Source organism: Myotis lucifugus, unplaced genomic scaffold, assembly GCF_000147115.1.
Source record: "Myotis lucifugus unplaced genomic scaffold, Myoluc2.0 scaffold_216, whole genome shotgun sequence".
NCBI classification, from domain to species: domain Eukaryota; kingdom Metazoa; phylum Chordata; class Mammalia; order Chiroptera; family Vespertilionidae; genus Myotis; species Myotis lucifugus.
Window position 1 is genome coordinate 745,107 of NW_005871264.1, and position 17,467 is coordinate 762,573.

At 38.0% G+C, this 17,467-nt stretch overlaps 1 protein-coding gene across 2 annotated transcripts in view; it reads right to left on the reverse strand.

Moving 5' to 3' along the window:
• ATG5 (autophagy related 5) overlaps positions 1 to 17,467 on the reverse strand; it is a 118,961-nt gene that overhangs the window by 11,295 nt on the left and 90,199 nt on the right. For both annotated transcript variants that reach the window (XM_006098008.3, XM_023761769.1), the window contains exon 7: positions 5,547 to 5,664. In XM_006098008.3, the coding sequence (XP_006098070.1) occupies positions 5,547 to 5,664 (118 nt within the window). The remainder of the gene's footprint in view (positions 1 to 5,546; positions 5,665 to 17,467) is intronic.

Sequence of the window (17,467 nt, forward strand, 5' to 3'; positions counted from 1 at the left end):
CTCTAGTGCTGTATACACCACATCTGTATACCTTTCTGTCCACTCCAACTGGACCATAGTTTCTTAAAAGTTGGGACTATGTCTTACACATCTTAATATCCCCAGTGCCAGAAGACAGTAAAATGCAAAGAAATTTAATGATGAATAATGAAATTTACAACTTCAATTGGAAACCAAAAATTAAAATGGTTGGGAAGGGCCTCAAGGTAAGTAAGTTCCCAGGCAGCAGGGCAGAAATGAAAATGAAAAAAGGCAAGTGGCTACAGGATTATAATTGTCGGTAAGAATCATGCAGGGAATCCTTATTAATTTGCCATGGAATGTATGTAAGCTTTTCCTTACACATATAATCCATTTGTAAAATATCCGTATGAATTCTGGATTGAAACAGCCCATCTGTTACGGAGAATTATTCAAAGCACGGACAGACATTTTTATTCTCTTAAGCCTAACCTACTAGGTTTTTATACATTACAATTAGAAAACTGGGAAATGAAATATGACTGGGCAAAGCTTACAGGTGTTCTGTATTCTCCCAAGTAAAAGAATACAAGCTATGGGCTTTAACTTTTGCTGTTTTTTGTCGATATGTTGTGTGTGTTTTTTAATGTTATGAACAAAGAAAAAAATTCACTTCAGGTCTCATACAGAAGCTTAGCTCTGAGTCATTTTAACTAAAGCTAACACCACAGAAAAAATTTACCTGAGCTCACCTTTGATTACTTCCTGTTACCTCTAACTTGGCTAACTCCTCTAGTCACTTATAAAACAACAAAAAGAAACACACAAAGCATCATTAGTTACTCCACAAGAACAATGACCTAAAGCACGTCTTCATAATTAGTATATTCTACCTTCATGTGATGAAATAAAGGCAAAATTCCTTCATGCATGAATAATTTCTTAAAGGAGTAGTAGACAATGGTGCCACATAAGTTTTATGAAGTACTTTCTCTGTCATCTGATGATAGCCAGTTCTTATCCAAACACACCCAATCTTAAAGTCTTTCGCTTTCAACCTAAGTTGGGTGTAGATGTTTCAAAATGCTTCACGTTTAACAATGCCACAGGCGTACTGAACCAGACAGTAAACAATTCTTGACTGAAATAGTGACCTGTTTTGAATATTCCCCACAGATCCTGAAATGACAGTTATTTTCCAATATGAGGTGACAAAAGAAAGAGGCAAATAAAAGTTTTTTCCAAAAATACTTGTATTAGAATGTGGCCTCCTCCTGGTATGAAACAATCAAATGTACCTCAAAAGTATAGGTGCTATTTATAGCATTTCAATTATGTCTGTATGGCATGTGTGTGTGTGTGTGTGTGTGTGCTTGCTTGTGCATGTGTGTTTCCCACCAATATAAGCATGTAACAATTTGGGTGTGAAGACTGTTACACAAAGATATCCACCTATTGCAACTGAAATCACCTAAGAGGCAGGTTTGTGGATTAAAGTTATGAATGGCTACCTCACCACTCCCCTTCAAAAAAATGCATGGGAAGTCACACTGTGTATTCTTTAGGAACAGATGTACTTGTAGGACATGCTAAAAATTTAGAAGAGAATAAAAAATCTTTAAAAGAATAAAAGGCCTCCCAAATTTGTGTACCATTCTTGTACAGGGCTGTGCTAACCTTGCATGTACTGTGACCTGGATGCAGGATGGCAAAACAGCACAAAGGTGCATTTTGTCAGCTCAAAGCATGTGACCGCTTTTCATTTAAATGCCTGAATGTCACAGACACCATTTTAAAAAATTCCACAAGAGTGGTCAGGATCATACAGGAACTCTAAAATAACAAAATGAACAAAATCAATATAGTAGAAGTTCAGGTTCTTAAGATCATACCAGGAAATATTATAAGAGAGAACAGCACATAGGCGAGATTAGGTACTAAACACAAAACAGAATGAAGAGACAGGAAAAAGCAAACATTTCAAAATGTTATTTTAAACTAAACAAAAAAGTTAAAAAGTTTAAAAAGTGACAATGAAAATAAATGGTAGCATAGTAAAGTGGAAAAAAACAATGAACCAGGAGATGGAGATGACCTGAGTTCTAAACCTAGTTCTGCAAATAAGTAGTAAGAAACTAATAGCAAATCATCTAAAATAAGAGAATGAACAAATAACTCTAAGGTTCTTTAAAGATGTCAAACACAAAATTAACACCCAACCAATTTCTTCCTGCTCTTTTCTAGTAAGTTTTCCTGCATCATTCTGTATATTTGTTGACAAGTGTGCTGCTGTTTGGGAGGTAGATCATTACAGCAGAACAATTTTCTTCCAAAGTTTTAGTTTCATTGTGATGTTCTCATTCAATAGTCAAGGATCTTATAAAGATGTATTATTTTAAATGACAATGTTTTGAGTAGACTGTCAAAAAAAATGAGAAAAGAAAAATAAGGTAGCCATTTGAATATTAAGCTATAACTTACAATTTATTTATTTTTTTAAAAATATATTTTATTGATTTTTTACAGAGAGGAAGGAAGAGGGATAGAGAGTTAGAAACAACAATGAGAGAGAAACATCTATCAGCTGCCTCCTGCACACCCGCCACTGGGGACGTTCCCGCCACCAAGGTACATGCCCTTGACCGGAATCGAGCCCGGGGCCCTTCAGTCCGCAGGCCGGCACCCCATCCACTGAGCCAAACCGATCAGGGCTATAACTTACATTTTAATTACTCTTAATTAATGAAGGCATTTTTTTCAATGTTCTTTAAAATACTACGAAGTACTCAAGAGAAAGAAAAAAAATATACAGTACAGAGAAATGAATAAATGCAAGCCAATGCTTGCAGTGAGGTATGAGGCTCACATCCCATCTCTGTTAGCAATAAAAATGATTAATCTCTTAATCATACTTCAAATGGAAAAACTAGTCTATATTCTCAAATCTTCAAGAAAGTAGCAAAACAGACAGGAAATAGGGGTTGTTTTTGTGTGTGTGTGTGTGTGTGTGTGTGTGTGTGTGTGTGTTTAAATCCTTACAGCACGGAGAAAATAAACTGGAACAGTAAGTATTCCTAAATCAATAACAGTTACAGAGAATACCCCAATCAAAATTTCTGTAACTTGACTTCAAAAATAAATAAAAAGAGTCTAATTATCTCTGTAAGTACAGGAAAATAGCAATATTGGTTGTCTCTGTAGAGGGGAACTGGATTAGGGCTTCGTGAATAAAAGTTGAAAAGAAACTTTACTCTAAATTCCTTTAAGTATATTTTGATTTTAGAACTACATAAATATATTTTCTATCAGAAAATGATTTTTAAATTATTAACAGAATACAACACATAAAAACTTTGATAATATAGGACTTACCAAATTTAAATATTTTACTCCTTTAAAGAAAATTTAAAAACCAGACCCAGAGTAGGAAAAAATTACAAATCATATCTGATAAGGACTTATATCCAGAATATATAAATAACTCTCAAAATTCAGTAATAAGAAGACAAATAATCTATAAAAATATGAGGAAAAGGTGTGAATAGATATCTCATTACAAATGTCTACTACATGAAAACACACTCAACTATATGCTAGTGAGAATATAAAGAAACTAGAACTCCCAAACATTGCTGGAATGACTGTAAAATGGTGTAGCCAGTTTGGAAAAGTTTAGCAGTTTCTTCAAAAGTTTAACATAAATGTACCATACTACCCAACCATTCCACTCCTAGGAATCAATCTACCCAAGAAAAATGAAAACATATGTCCACACAGTGATCTGTATGCAAACGTTCATAGCAGCATTATTCATAAAGGTGAAAAGGTGGTAGAAAACAAAAAGAGAATAAAAGGGAAAAAAAAGTGAAAAGGTGGAGCCTGACCAGTGTGGCTCAGTGGTTTAGAGTCAACCTATGAACCAGGAGGTCACAGTTTGATTCCTGGTAAGGGCACATGCCCAGGTTGTGGGCTCAGTCCCCAGTGGGGTGTGTGCAGGAGGTAGCCAATGAATGATTCTATCCCTCTCCCCTTCCTCTCTGAAATCCCTCAATCAATATATATGTATATGTATTTAAAAAGTAAAAAGGTTGAAACAATCTAAATGCCCACCAATTGGTGAATGAATAAATAAAATATAGTATATATACCCGATGGACTACTACACAGCAATTAAAAAAAGAAACTACTGAATCACACTACAAATGGGATGAAACCGAAAACATTATGCTAAGTGAAATAAACCAATCACAATTTTGTGTGATCCCGTATATGTGAAATATCCAGAAGAGGCAAATTACAGAGACAAGAAGCAGACCAGTAGTTTCCTACAATTGACAGCACAGATTAGCTGCAAACAAGCAAAACGAAACTACTGAGGTGATAGGAATGTTCTAAAACTAGATTGCAGTGATGAATGAACAACTCAATAAATTTACTAAAAGTAAAAATCATTAAACTGCCAAGAAATTATTTAATTGAAACTCTTACTGAAAACTAAAATTACACAGTAATGAAAATAGATTAAGATTGGAAGACAGTATTATGGTCAACCTAATGTCAATTATGCTATGATTTAATGATCATAAATAACATTTCAGGTAATGACACAAAGAAAGAATTCAGTAATTGAAATTTTGAGTAAACATTTAACCCAGCATTAGAAATATGAGGGTGTGCAAGGCATCATCAAAAACCTTAACTATATGGTCTAGTAGAATACTAGTACACTCATGACAAATGACAGCAAGACCTAATAATATATTTATAAACTCTTAAACCTATAAAACCTGTTCAATTTCAATAATTCTGAGTATTGGTCAATAATTTTTTGTTTAAATCAATCTCTGTTGGTATTTTAGATGCCCCCTCGTCCCCTGCCCCCATTGAACCTTTGTGCAATTCAGAAGTGCTAGATACACACAGGAATGCCAGAAAAGGCGGGCATATTTGATTAAGAAAAACAAAGGTAAGATATTTTATTTTACTACCTCTTATTCCTTTAGAATGAAGAAACACAGTGGAAGATTAAAAATAGTATTTACCAGAACTGAATTTACAAATGAGAGGCCCAGGAAACCAAAGATGTGATAAAAGGATAATTTAAGAACAATGTATTTTATTTGGCCAGAGAGTCAATTCCTTATTTTATTAGTGTCAGTAATTTATAAAATAAATTAAATATTAAGTGCTTCTGTTTCAAAAGACTTTTCCCTAGAAGATAATGAAAATTTCTTCTGGCCCAGCTGACATGGGTCAGTGGTTGAGCTTCCACCCAGGAACCAGGAGATCACTGGTTCAATTCCTGGTCATGGCACATGCCAGGGTTATGGGCTCGATCCCCTGCGGGGTAGGGGGGGTGAGGGTAGAGGGTGCGGGAGTGCAGGAGGCAGCCAATTGATGATGTATGTCATTGTTTCTATCTGTCTCTTTCCCTTCCTGTCTCTAAAAAAATCAATAAAAACATATTTTTTAAAAAAGAATTCTTCCTGAAGTAACTAGTAAAAGTTATAACTGCAGAATGCTTGTGTTTACCTCAGTAACAAAAAAAAAGGAAAGAAATGTTTCACTACGGCTAATTCTATTACCTTCAGGAGCAATCGCAGAAGGACAGACTTCTTTGAGGAGATCTCCTAAAGTATGCAATTGTCCATCTGTAGCCACAGGACGAAAAAGCTTCTGAATGAAAGGTCGTTCAGTCGTTGTCTATTTGAAAATGAAGAAAGAATTCAAACAATTAAGTCTTTGTTACTACGAATAACAAATTAATAGATCAGAAATTTAAAGCTTGCTGTAGATTCCTTTGGATACAGTGCAGTCAGAAACATACATCATCAATGTGGTATTATTGCCCAGAATGCTTAACATAAAGTCGAGTAAATCTAGCAATGAGGAAACAATCAAACCCAGACTGTACAATGCTCTAAAAACGACTGGCCTAGATGCCTCAAAAAAGTTTTCAGAGGCAATAAAAAATAAAACAAAAACAATACAAAAACATTAAAAGAGACTGACTAGATGTAACAAACACAAAAAATAAACCTTGACTAAATACTGGATTGGAGAAGAAAAATTTAAAATTCAGCTATAAAAGACGTTTTTTGGAATAACTTGGAAAATGAGGAATAAAAATTAGACAACTTCATTAAATTAATGTCAAATTTCTTAGGTGTCAAAATTGTGGAAGGGAAGGGAAAGCAAATGTAGAAAAATGTTAACTACTGGTGAATCTAGATGAAGGATATATATTGTTTTAGTTGTTTTATTATTTTAACTTCTCTATATGTTAAAAAATTTTCAAAATAGTAAATACAGCAAGAGTTATTAGCACTATGTCTTAACTTATTGCTAATTAATTTTAATGTTTCACCCACTTTTATAATTAAGTTTCATTTTCCTAAACTACCTCTACAGGAGCATGTCAATGATGATGGAAACTTCATCATGACACAGAGTGCAGAAGAGCTCTGGAATCAGCCAGTCTGCTAACTGAAGTATTATTTATGAGCTCTATGATCTTGTACCCAGTTTCTTCAGAAATTTGGGACATTCCCTATTGCTTTTTAAAAAAATATGTATTTTTATTAATTTCAGAGAAGGGAGAGGGAGAGACAGATAGAAACATCAATGATGAGAGAGAATCATTGATTGGCTGCCTTCTGCATGCCCCACACTGGGGATTGAGCTGAAATCTGGGCACGTGCCCTGACGAGTAATCCAAACTGTGACCTCCTGGTTCATAGGTCGACGCTCAACAACTGAGCCATGCCGGTCAGGCAATTCCCTATTTCTTAAGTTTGTGTGGGAATAATTAAGGAACTGTGCCAAGCACAGAGTAAGTTAATAAATAAATAAATATATGATAGAGAGAATAAAAATAACCTCCTCCCCTTGTTATTTTATTTTAACACATTGCGGACGGATCACGAGAATTATCATGTTTTCATATTACACAGTGTTTTACAAAGTATCATACTTTAAAAAGATATTAGCTTGTAAGAACATGTAATAAATAACTTCAAAATGCAATGGGGAAAGAACCAAGATGGCAGCATAGGTAAACACCTGAACTTGCCACCGCGCACAACCACATTAAAACTACAACTAAAAGACAAAACAAATATCATCCAGAACCACAGTAAGGCTGGCTGAGTGGAAATTCTTTAACTAGAAGGAAAGAGAAAAGCACATTGAGTCTGGTAGGAGGTGCAGAGGTGTGGAAGTGTGGAGGTACGGAGGCAGGTGCGCGTGAAAGGGGCTGGCAGCTGGGTACACTGTTGTCTTTTTCAATCAGACGGGAGATACAAGCTCAAAACTGCTCTGAACTCCAGTTCCAGGTGAGAATTTGGGGACCCAGACTCATACAGAGAGAAACTGTACTGTCTGGCATTGGGCCGGAACGTGAGGGTGGCTTTCTCGCAGAGGTGCTTGCAGCATTCACTGTTCCTGCATGGGGCCGCAGGACACAGACCCCGGGACCACTCAGAGGCAGCGCAGACTGGCAGCCATTGTGGTTTGCTCCACCCTGGTGATTCCCTGAGACCCCACCCCACCCCACCCCACCCAATTTACAACCCCACCCATGCTGTGCGCAGAGGCTTTTGCATACGAATGGCCTGGCCTTTCTCCGCCTAAAAACCTGTCAGACTGTAGCTGGGTCAGAGAACCCTAGAACTTCCAAAAGAAGGCCTAAGGCTCGTCAGCAGCCTGCATTACATCACAGCTGCACCTCATCTGGGCACCTCCAAACCCCAAACAAAGAGGAGGAATCTGCAGATCTTTCTGTAACTCCTGCTGGGTGGCCTCAGGCAGTGGCTGACTTTGCACCTTCTTGGAGATCCAAGAGCCAGTGTACCCAGTGGTCAGAGTGAGACCATCCAGATTACAACTCTTCACATCCATAAGGGACACACTCAGGGGGCAGACTCAGTGAGCGCCAAAGCCCCACTGAAGCAAGTCCTGCCCCATAAGGGTGTCTCCAGCACAGAAGTTCTCCATTGTAGACACAGCTGGTCCTCACAGCCAATTCACCTGGATGTCAATTCCTCCCAGTGATACCAACAGCAATCAAGGCTTAATTACAACAAGACTGTGCACACAGCCCACAAAGGGGTGCACCAAGAGTGTCCACCTCAGGTGATTAGGGAGGCTGAGCCACTGGGCCCTATAGGACACCTAGCTCAGAAAGCCACTCTATCAACACAGGGAAGCAGCCAAAATGCGGAGACAAAGAAACCGGTCACAAATGAAAGAAATGGAGGAAAGCAAACTACTGGATATAGAATTCAAAACCACGGTTATAAGGTTACTCAAGAATCTTCTAGAAACCTCTTAGAAATTTAGTGAGACCCTCAAGATATGAAAAGGACCAATCAGAAATTAAGCATACACTGACTGAAATAAAGAATAATATACAGAGATCCAACAGCATACTAGAGCAGTGGTCACAAACTCGCTCGTGACCCCCATGGGCTCTTTGGCCCCTTGAGTGTGGCTCTTCCACAAAATACCGACTTCTGTGCATGGGCCACGAAGTTTCAATTGCACTGTACATGCACACCCGCACGTGGTATTTTGTGGAAGAGCCACACTCAAGGGGCCAAAGAGCCACATGTGGCTTGCGAGCCGCAGTTTGCCAACCACTGTACTAGAGGATCCCAAGAATCAAGTCAAAGATTTGAAATATGAAGAAGCAAAAAACACGCAACCGGAAAAGCAAAAGGAAAAAAGAATACAAAAATATGAAGATAGTGCAAGGAGCCTCTAGGACAACTTCAAGCGTACCAATATCCGAATTATAGGGGTGCCAGAAGAAGAGAGAGAGAAAGATATTGAAAACCTATTTGAAGAAACCTAAATGACAGAAAACTTCCCCTACCTGGTGAAAGAAATAGACTTACAAGTCCAGGAAGCGCTAAGAACCCCAAACAAAAGGAATCCAAAGAGGGCCACACCAAGACACATCATAATTAAAATGCCAAGGGCAAAAGACAAAGAGAGAATCTTAAAAGCAGCAAGAGAAAAACAGTTAGTTACCTACAAGGGAGTACCCATACGACTGTCAGCTGATTTCTCAACAGAAACCATGCAGGCCAGAAGGGAGTGGCAAGAAATATTCAAAGTGATGAATAGCAAGAACCTACAACCAAGATTACTCTACCCCGCAAAGCTATCATGTAGAACTGAAGGTCAGATAAAGAGCTTCACAGATAAGAAAAAGCTAAAGGAGTTCATCACTGCCAAAACAGTATTATATGAAATGCTGAAGGGTATTCTTTAAGAAGAGGAGGAAGAAGAAAAAGGTAAAGATAAAAATTATGAACAACAAAGTGACAACAAATACATATCTATCAACAAGTGAATCTAAAAATTAAGTGAATAAAAAAACCTGATGAACAGGATAAACTGGTGAATAGAATAGAATCGGGCATAGAAAGGGAGTGGACTGACAAACAATTTCTCCGGGGGGGAAGGGGGGTGTAAGGGGGTGGCGGGAAGAGAACTGGTAAAAAAATCATTACACCTTATTGAACGAGGAACATTGGGGGGCAGGGGGTAAAGGGGCAGGGGGTTAGGGGTGGCGAACTGAATGGAGAGAGGAGGTATGGGGGGGGGAAAAAAAGGAACAACCTGGTAAAAACCTTACACATAAAGGATTTATTTTTTTAAAATGCAATGGGTATTTAATTTTAAGGTGAGCCTTTAACATTTATGTAAAACGTTTTTTGTACTCATTCAATACAAACTTATATGGCCATTGGGTAAAGCTGGCAATAAAACTAGTGGTCTGCAATGTGTTAAGCTGGTAGTTCAATGTGTTAAGCTGGTAGTTTTTATTTTAAACTTTGTTGAGTAAAAATTATAAAAACCTAAAAGTACAGAGTAATGCCTTATCTATATATATAAAAACCTAAATGACTGGCCAACCAGCTGACTGGCCGGTAGCTATGACACGCAATGACCACCAGAGGGCAGACACTCAATGCACAGGCATGGAAGCATGGAACAGACTGATGAATCTCAGATGGAGAGATAAACCAATGATCTTATATGCATACTAGAGGCCTGGTGCATGAATTCATGCACTGGTGGGATCCTTCAGACTGGCCTGCAGGGATTGGGCCTAAACCAGCTCTCTGACATTCCCTGAGGGGTCCCAGATTGCGAGAGGGCACAATTAAGTGACCCCACTGGTGCACAAATCCGTGCACCAAGGCCTATAGTATATTATAAGAAAATGATCTCAACTATCTAGCCATTAAAGAAAATTTTGTTGCCCTAGCTCGTCTGGCTCAGTGGATAGAGCATCAGCCTGCAGACTAAAGGGTCCTGGGTTTGATTCCGGTCAAGGGCACATGCCCGGGTTGCAGGCTCAATTCAGTAGGGGGCGTGCAGGAGGCAGCCGACCAATGATTCTCTCTCATCATGATGTTTCTATCTCTCCCTCTTCCTTCCTCTCTGCAATCAATAAAAATATATTTTTTTAAAAAGATAATTTTGTTTTCTTTTATCACAGAGGTATACCTCAATTCTCTCACATAACTGTTACAGATCTGTTAAAAAACAATCCTGGTTTAAATGCAAACATAAACTAAAATATAGCAAAAAAGAAACGTGGTGCAAACATGTGAGCTGGCTTTTGCAACTTTACATTGTGCATTCAGTGGGTACATAATGTTAAAAATAATGTTCCAATAATACATTTGAGTGTTTGTGGCAAGTATGAAAAAGTTTTAGAAAACAAAAACCTTGGTAATATGCATTGAATATAATACTACAATTCATTGCAATAATTGAACTCTATTTTTTTAAAGTATGACTGATATCCTTCAATTTAGGAAGCTCATACTTTTCACACAAGATGAAAGTGAGAACAATATTGTGCCCAATCAAGGATAAACTATGTGAAGATAATAAAGGTTAGGTGACTTCAGAGAAGAAAGAAATGAATAGGGGACTGAAGTAATAATCTGAAATAGCCACCACCCATTTAGGGCTTTCTATCATCCAAGCAATGAAGAGGCTTTTAAGACTTTTTAGCAAAGGAAGTAAAGTGATGAAAGAGGCTTTTCCTAAAGGCTAATGGAAAGCAGCACTGTGTACAATGACTTGGTTAAGAGGTAACATCAGGATGACCAGCGAGATGCTGTTTGAATAGTGCAAGCCTATGTGATGACATCTGGGACTGAGTCAGTGGAAAAGGAGGGGCAGGACTGTACCCTTAATTTTTTAAAAAAACACACAACAAAACACAACAAAACCTAAAATGCACCATCCATAGTCTGATCTGAAAATAATCAAAGAAATCTTTTCAAGATTCAGTTGCCCTCTATTTAGCAACAAAATTGTGAAATGGCTTAGCTATAATAAAATAGTATATAACTAGAGGCCCAGTGCACGAAAATCGTGCAATGGGGTGAGGGGGGGGGGCGGTTCCCTCGGCACAGCCTGCGCCCTCTCGCAGTCCGGGACCCCTCAGGAGATGTCCTGGGGGGGATCGGGCCTAAGCTGACTATCAGACATCCCTCTCACAGTCCGGGGCTCTCGAAGTCCGGGACCCCTCGCTCCTTACCACCTGCCTACAGCCGAGACGGGAGAGGCTCCCACCACTGCCGCTATGCTCACTGTGCTCGCCAGCCATGAGCCCGGCTTCTGACTAAGCGGCGCTCCCCTTGTGGGAGCACACTGACCACCAGGGGGCAGCTCCTGTATAGGGCGGGGGTGGGACGCGGGAGGTTGGCCAGTCAGGGAGGGACCACGGGAGGGCTCCAGGGCCTGTCCAGCCAGTCTCGCTCATGGTGGCAAAGAAAATGGAGAGAAGAGATATAAGGGATGTGGATAAATGAGGTGACCTGAAAATAGATTTGCTTCATTAATTCATTTATTTGTTCATTCTTAATCCATCTCTTTCATTGTCTCAAGTACTTGTTAGAGATACTCAGAGAAAAATGAGTTGAGTTTCTGCCCTCACAAAGCTCTCTGACCAGCCCTAAGTAACTCCTTTAACCTAGCAACTTAAAATTTAGTCCCTCTCTGCCCTGGCTGGTGTTGTTCAGTGGTTAGAGTGTCAGCAATTCTGGTCAAGGTAGGTAGCTGGGTGGCAGATAACCAATTGATGTGGCTCTCTCACATCGATGTTTCTCTCTCTATTCTCTCCCCCTGCCCCCTCCCCTCTCACCCTCTAAAAAAAAAAAATCAATGGAAAAAATATCCTCCAGTGAGGATTAACTACCCCCCTCAAAAAGTTAGCCCCTCTCCCTAAGTGTTCACAGCCCCCATCCAGAACCATATCCTTTCAAATTCTTTCTGCTTCCTAGCCTATTCTCAAACCTCCCAGTTTCTGACCACATCGTACTTTCCTGACTATGGTCCCACTCTCTTGGCAGCACTCCAGCTTCACCTCTTAGATTCACTTCCTACTTCCTATTTTGGGTTAGGGCTGATTTCAAATGCTTAGGTAAATTCTTGCCTAGTCCAGTCAAGCCCGGTGGTCTTTGCAACTAGGCACAGTCTTTATGGCTGCCCCCCATCCCCCAAACAGCTCAGATCTAGGCACCCAGAATCCAGCCATTAAAAAACAAAACAAAAAATTATCCCAATAGTAGTACCCTGGTTCAGGGCCTCTGACTAATGACTAGAGAGGGCAGGGGTAAATTATATCATAAATCTTCATTCATTAAACATTTATTGAGCACTTTCTAGGGTAACACTATGCTATAGGATACAAAAATGAATAAAGCACACAAAAACAAATAATTACAATACAGTAATATGTACAGAAATATGTATAAAGCTCTATGAGAGAAAATTTTAAAGCACAAGCACGAAATTTAACTCTGGACCTTTAGGCAGCTAAAGCAAAAACAAAAATACCCCCCCCCTCCCCCGCCGCCCCCAAACCATAACTGGTTACATAATTTCATTTTCTAAGAGTGGAATTTGTACCAGTAGGTACAAAGTAAAATATGCTAAGTGTGGTAGAATGTAATATATTAAAACAGTAGGGAGTTTCAAGAGAGGATGGAACCAAAGGAGGGAATATAGAAGGTCTTTAAGGTTCCAATGTGAAATAGATAAAATTTTTTAAAAAGAGAGAGATAGGCTTTTCAGGCATAGTTCAGCACCAATCCTTCCCTTTCATAAGGGAAGTAGCTGGAATTCAATGGTACCTGTGAGAAATTAGTGGATAAGGGAAGAAAAGTGGGATTAGGAAAGGTTTGGTTGAAATCCCAATTCACAACACAACTGACTGTGTACTGATGGCAAATTTCATTAATCTTTGGGAGTCTGTTTCTGAATTGAAAAATGGGAATAATATATATCTTTAAATGACTGCTATGATAATTAAATAAGATGAGATCCATAGAACATCTTATTCAATAGGTGCTTAACAATGATTAGTTCTTTTCATTCCTCCCTTTTAAACCACTGTTACTAGTAAGTGTGGAACCAAAGGTAACACTATTTATTTAGTCTATATAGAACCACTAACAAAGAATGAAAAATAATTGGTATTTGACCATCAGTTCCGTTTGAAGTCTTGTTAATTAGAATATGTGGCACAAATAAAAACAGGGGTTTACACAGGATATGCTCCCAGACTTTATGAACAATGACACATGATATGTGCTTCAAACTGTCACATGCATATTTGGCCTAAGATATATTCATGCATGTCAAATTTTGCATCACATGCTTTTTAAAAGAAGCCTCATATTAAAATTAGCTTAAGAATATACACAATTACAATACATCATTAAGTAAAAAGATCAGACCATTTTCAAATGAATGCTTTTAGACCTTTACAGTAAACAGTCTTTTTGGTGGTGGGAAGTGGGGAACCAGAGGGGAGCGGGGCGGGGAGTCTGCGCCACTTAATCAGACGACTTTTATCCTCTACGTAGGGAAATAGGAGACTTGAAAATAAGCACTTTCTGTAGTTATGCTACCAGAGCCTGAAGTCCACTTTTAATATTCCAAACAATTCTAAAAAATAATAATTAACATTTAAAAAGCTGTCATTATTATAGTCAGGGACACTTAATCCTCAAAGCAGTAGTGTTTTAATTAAGACTATGATTAAATAAAAACACCATCAGAATTATATCCATACATCTGGTTTAAAGTTTATGTTTTGTCTTACTTAAACTTATATTTATTATAATTCTGTCTAGACAATGCCAATGTATTTTGTCACATAAATAGTTAAGGCAATTTTTCTTCAAATACAGGCAACAGTCTGTGTCTTCTTCATATCCTTTCATTGAATAGCATGTGTTGCAGGGAAGCACCATTTTTCTTTTGGTCAAGATGAGATCAATTTGGTGCTGTTTTGAGGCAGATTATAAAAGTTATATTGCTTAAAAAATTTTATATGAAATTCTTAGTAAAGTAGCCAAATGAAAAGCTTTTTACAAAAGTGCTAGATATTGATGTTTTTAGTAATTATCTAACTTTAAAAAGTTTCTCAAAAAAGATTTCAAAGCCATACCAAGGGAATCAGTTTAAATTTTACCTTCTATAGGAGTTCTAAAATATCTTTGCTAATTTTCCCAAAGCCACACTAAAAAGGTAGGATAATACAAAAGTAATGTAATTAATAAACTGTTTTCTACTGAAGAATGAAAGGACACTTTTATTTTATTATTTTTTTAATAATATATTTTTAAAATATATTTTTATTGATTTTAGAGAGGAAGAGAGAGAGATAGAGAGATAGAAACATCAATGATGAGAGAGAATCACTGATCAGCTGCCTCCTGCACGCCCCTTACAGGGGATCGAGCCCGCAACCCAGGCATGTGCCCTTGGCCAGAATCTAACCCGGGACACCCTTTAGTCCACAGGCCGTCGCTCTATCCATTGAGCTAAACCAGCTAGGGCAAAAGGACACTTTTACATATGAGTGACTTCTTTCTTTGTAGTATGCTCATATAAAATAATTAAGCAATACTTAAAATGTACAAATAAATCAAAGTAGCAAGAAGAAACATTTGAGTAAAAGAGGTCTCAATGACCTCAGGCTTGAAATTCTGTTCTCTTGATGCCCAGTCAAGTGTTTTATCCTCTAGAAAAGTGCTTCTAAACCTAGATTAGGATCTAGGAAGCTCTACAATGATCTCCAGGCCTCTGTGGGTTCTACAGTGAATGCTAAATAAAATGCATAATATGGGAATATTGATAATTGTCTCTGATACAAATAATTGGCCTTGGATTTGGCAGTGGTTTCTTAGATATGACAACCCAAAAGGAGAAGCAATAAAAAAGTTGGACTTCATAAAAACTAAAAATCTATGTACTTCAAAGGATATCATCAAGAAAAGCAGAAAATCCAGTTTGGAAGAAAATATTTGCAAATTATATATCTGATAAGGGATTATTATCCAGAATATATAAAGAACTCTTACAATGCAACAATAAAAAGACAACACAACTTAAAAAATGAACACAGAATTCAAAGATATTTCTCCTAAGATAATATAAAAATGGCCAGTAAGCACATAAAAAGATGTTTAATTAGTAATTAGGGAAGTACAAATCAAAACCAAAATAATATGCCCCCTCATATCCACTAGGATGGCTATAATTAAAATTATAGAAAATAAGTATTGGCAAGAATGCAGACAAACTGGAACCCTCATACATTGCTGGTGAGAATGTAAAATGAAGCAGAAACTTTGGAAAACAGCCTAGCAAGTCCTGGAAAGATTAAACACAGTAATTATTTCTTAGAATGACCTAGTAAATTCCACTCTTAAGTATCTAATCTACCCAAGAGAATTGAAAATATATGTCCACACAAAAATTTGTTTATTAATGTCCATAGCAGCATTACTCATTATAGCCAAAAGGTGGAAACAATCCAAATGTCCATCGATTAATTTGTAAATGGAAATGTGATGTCTCCATACAATGGAATATTACTTGACCATAAAAAGGAATGTATTGAAATATGCTACATCAATGAACCATGGAAATTTAATGCAGGTGAAAGAAGCAAGACATACTAGTAAAAAGCCATATATGTAAGACTAGAGGCCCGATGCATGAAGATTCATGTAAGAATAGGCCTTCTTTCCCCTGGCTGCCGGCACCGGCTGCCCTCCGCACCCGGGACCCGGGCCTTCACTTCGGCCGCTGCCCTCCTATAGCTCCCTCATAGCAGGCGTCCCACCCAGCCCCGGCCGCTCTGCGCCTGCGTGTGCTGCCCAGAGGCCTGAGTGGCCAGGGCGGGGCGGAATGCCTGCATCATCGCCATGGCGACGATGCAAGCATCCCAGCCCGGCCACCACCATCTTTGTCGAGCCAATTTGCATATTCCCTCTTTATTGACTGTGGGTGCTGCCATCTTTTGTCGCTGAGTGATGGTTAATTTGCATATTCCATCGTCTTTATTAGATATGATTCCTTTTATGCAAACTGTTCAGAATAGGCATATTCACAGAGATAGAAAGTAGATTAGTGGTTGCCATGGGCTAGAGAGAAGGTGATAGCTAGTGGGGTATGGAGTTTCTTTTTGGGATGATAAAAATGTTCTGGAATTATAGCATGTCCTCGAATAACGTCATTTCATTGTAACATTGATGGATGATGAGGAACTTAACTCTTCTTTATATAAATTAGCCTATGGTAAAACTGCTTTCATTATACATTGTTTCCCTTAAAGTCACAGAACCTATCAAATACATTAAATGAGGACTACTGTATGTGGTAGTAATGGTTGCACCAACTCTAAATATTCTAAAAAGAAATAAATAAAATACCCTTTAAAGGGGTGAACTTTATGGTATCAAACTTCTACCTCAATAAAACTGTTATTAAAAAGTAAATGTAGCCCGGCCAGTGTGGCTCAGTGGTTGAGCCTTGACCTATGAATCAGGAGGTCACAGTTCGATTTCCAGTCAGGGTACATGCCCAGGTTGTGAGTTCGATTCCCAGCAAGGGGCATGCAGGAGGTAGCCAGTCAATGATTCTCTCTGACCATTTATGTTTCTATCTCTCCTCTCCCTCCCTCTCTGAAATCAATTAAAAAAAATTTTTTTTAAAGTAAAAATATGTAAAAGTGCTCATGTGGGTGATAGGGGAGTGCTTCTAGGATGGTAGCCCAGATTCATCATAGTCTGATTTATTAACTATTCATTATACATGTTGGTTTCATAAGTTTTTAGGAAATAATCTATTTTCAAAAATTTATAATGCTTAAAAATTTTTTTGAAGGTCAAGAGCCCCAAACAATAAGGATCAGAGAAATACTCGTCCTCATCAATTCAAATAATTACAGGTTTAAGAAATTTTATAGCATCATGGCAATTTAAAAAAATTTATTTGGTAATTTAAATAACTGCTTTGTTCAGCAAAACACATTTAAAACTCATGTTCTGACACTTAAAATGAAGCCGAAAAGTTGTAAAATTATAAAATGCTCGTTTAAAAGGGGGAAAGTTTACTAAAATAGATTCAGATTTTAATAATAAGTAATCTATCTTACCAAATACACTGTATGCACCAT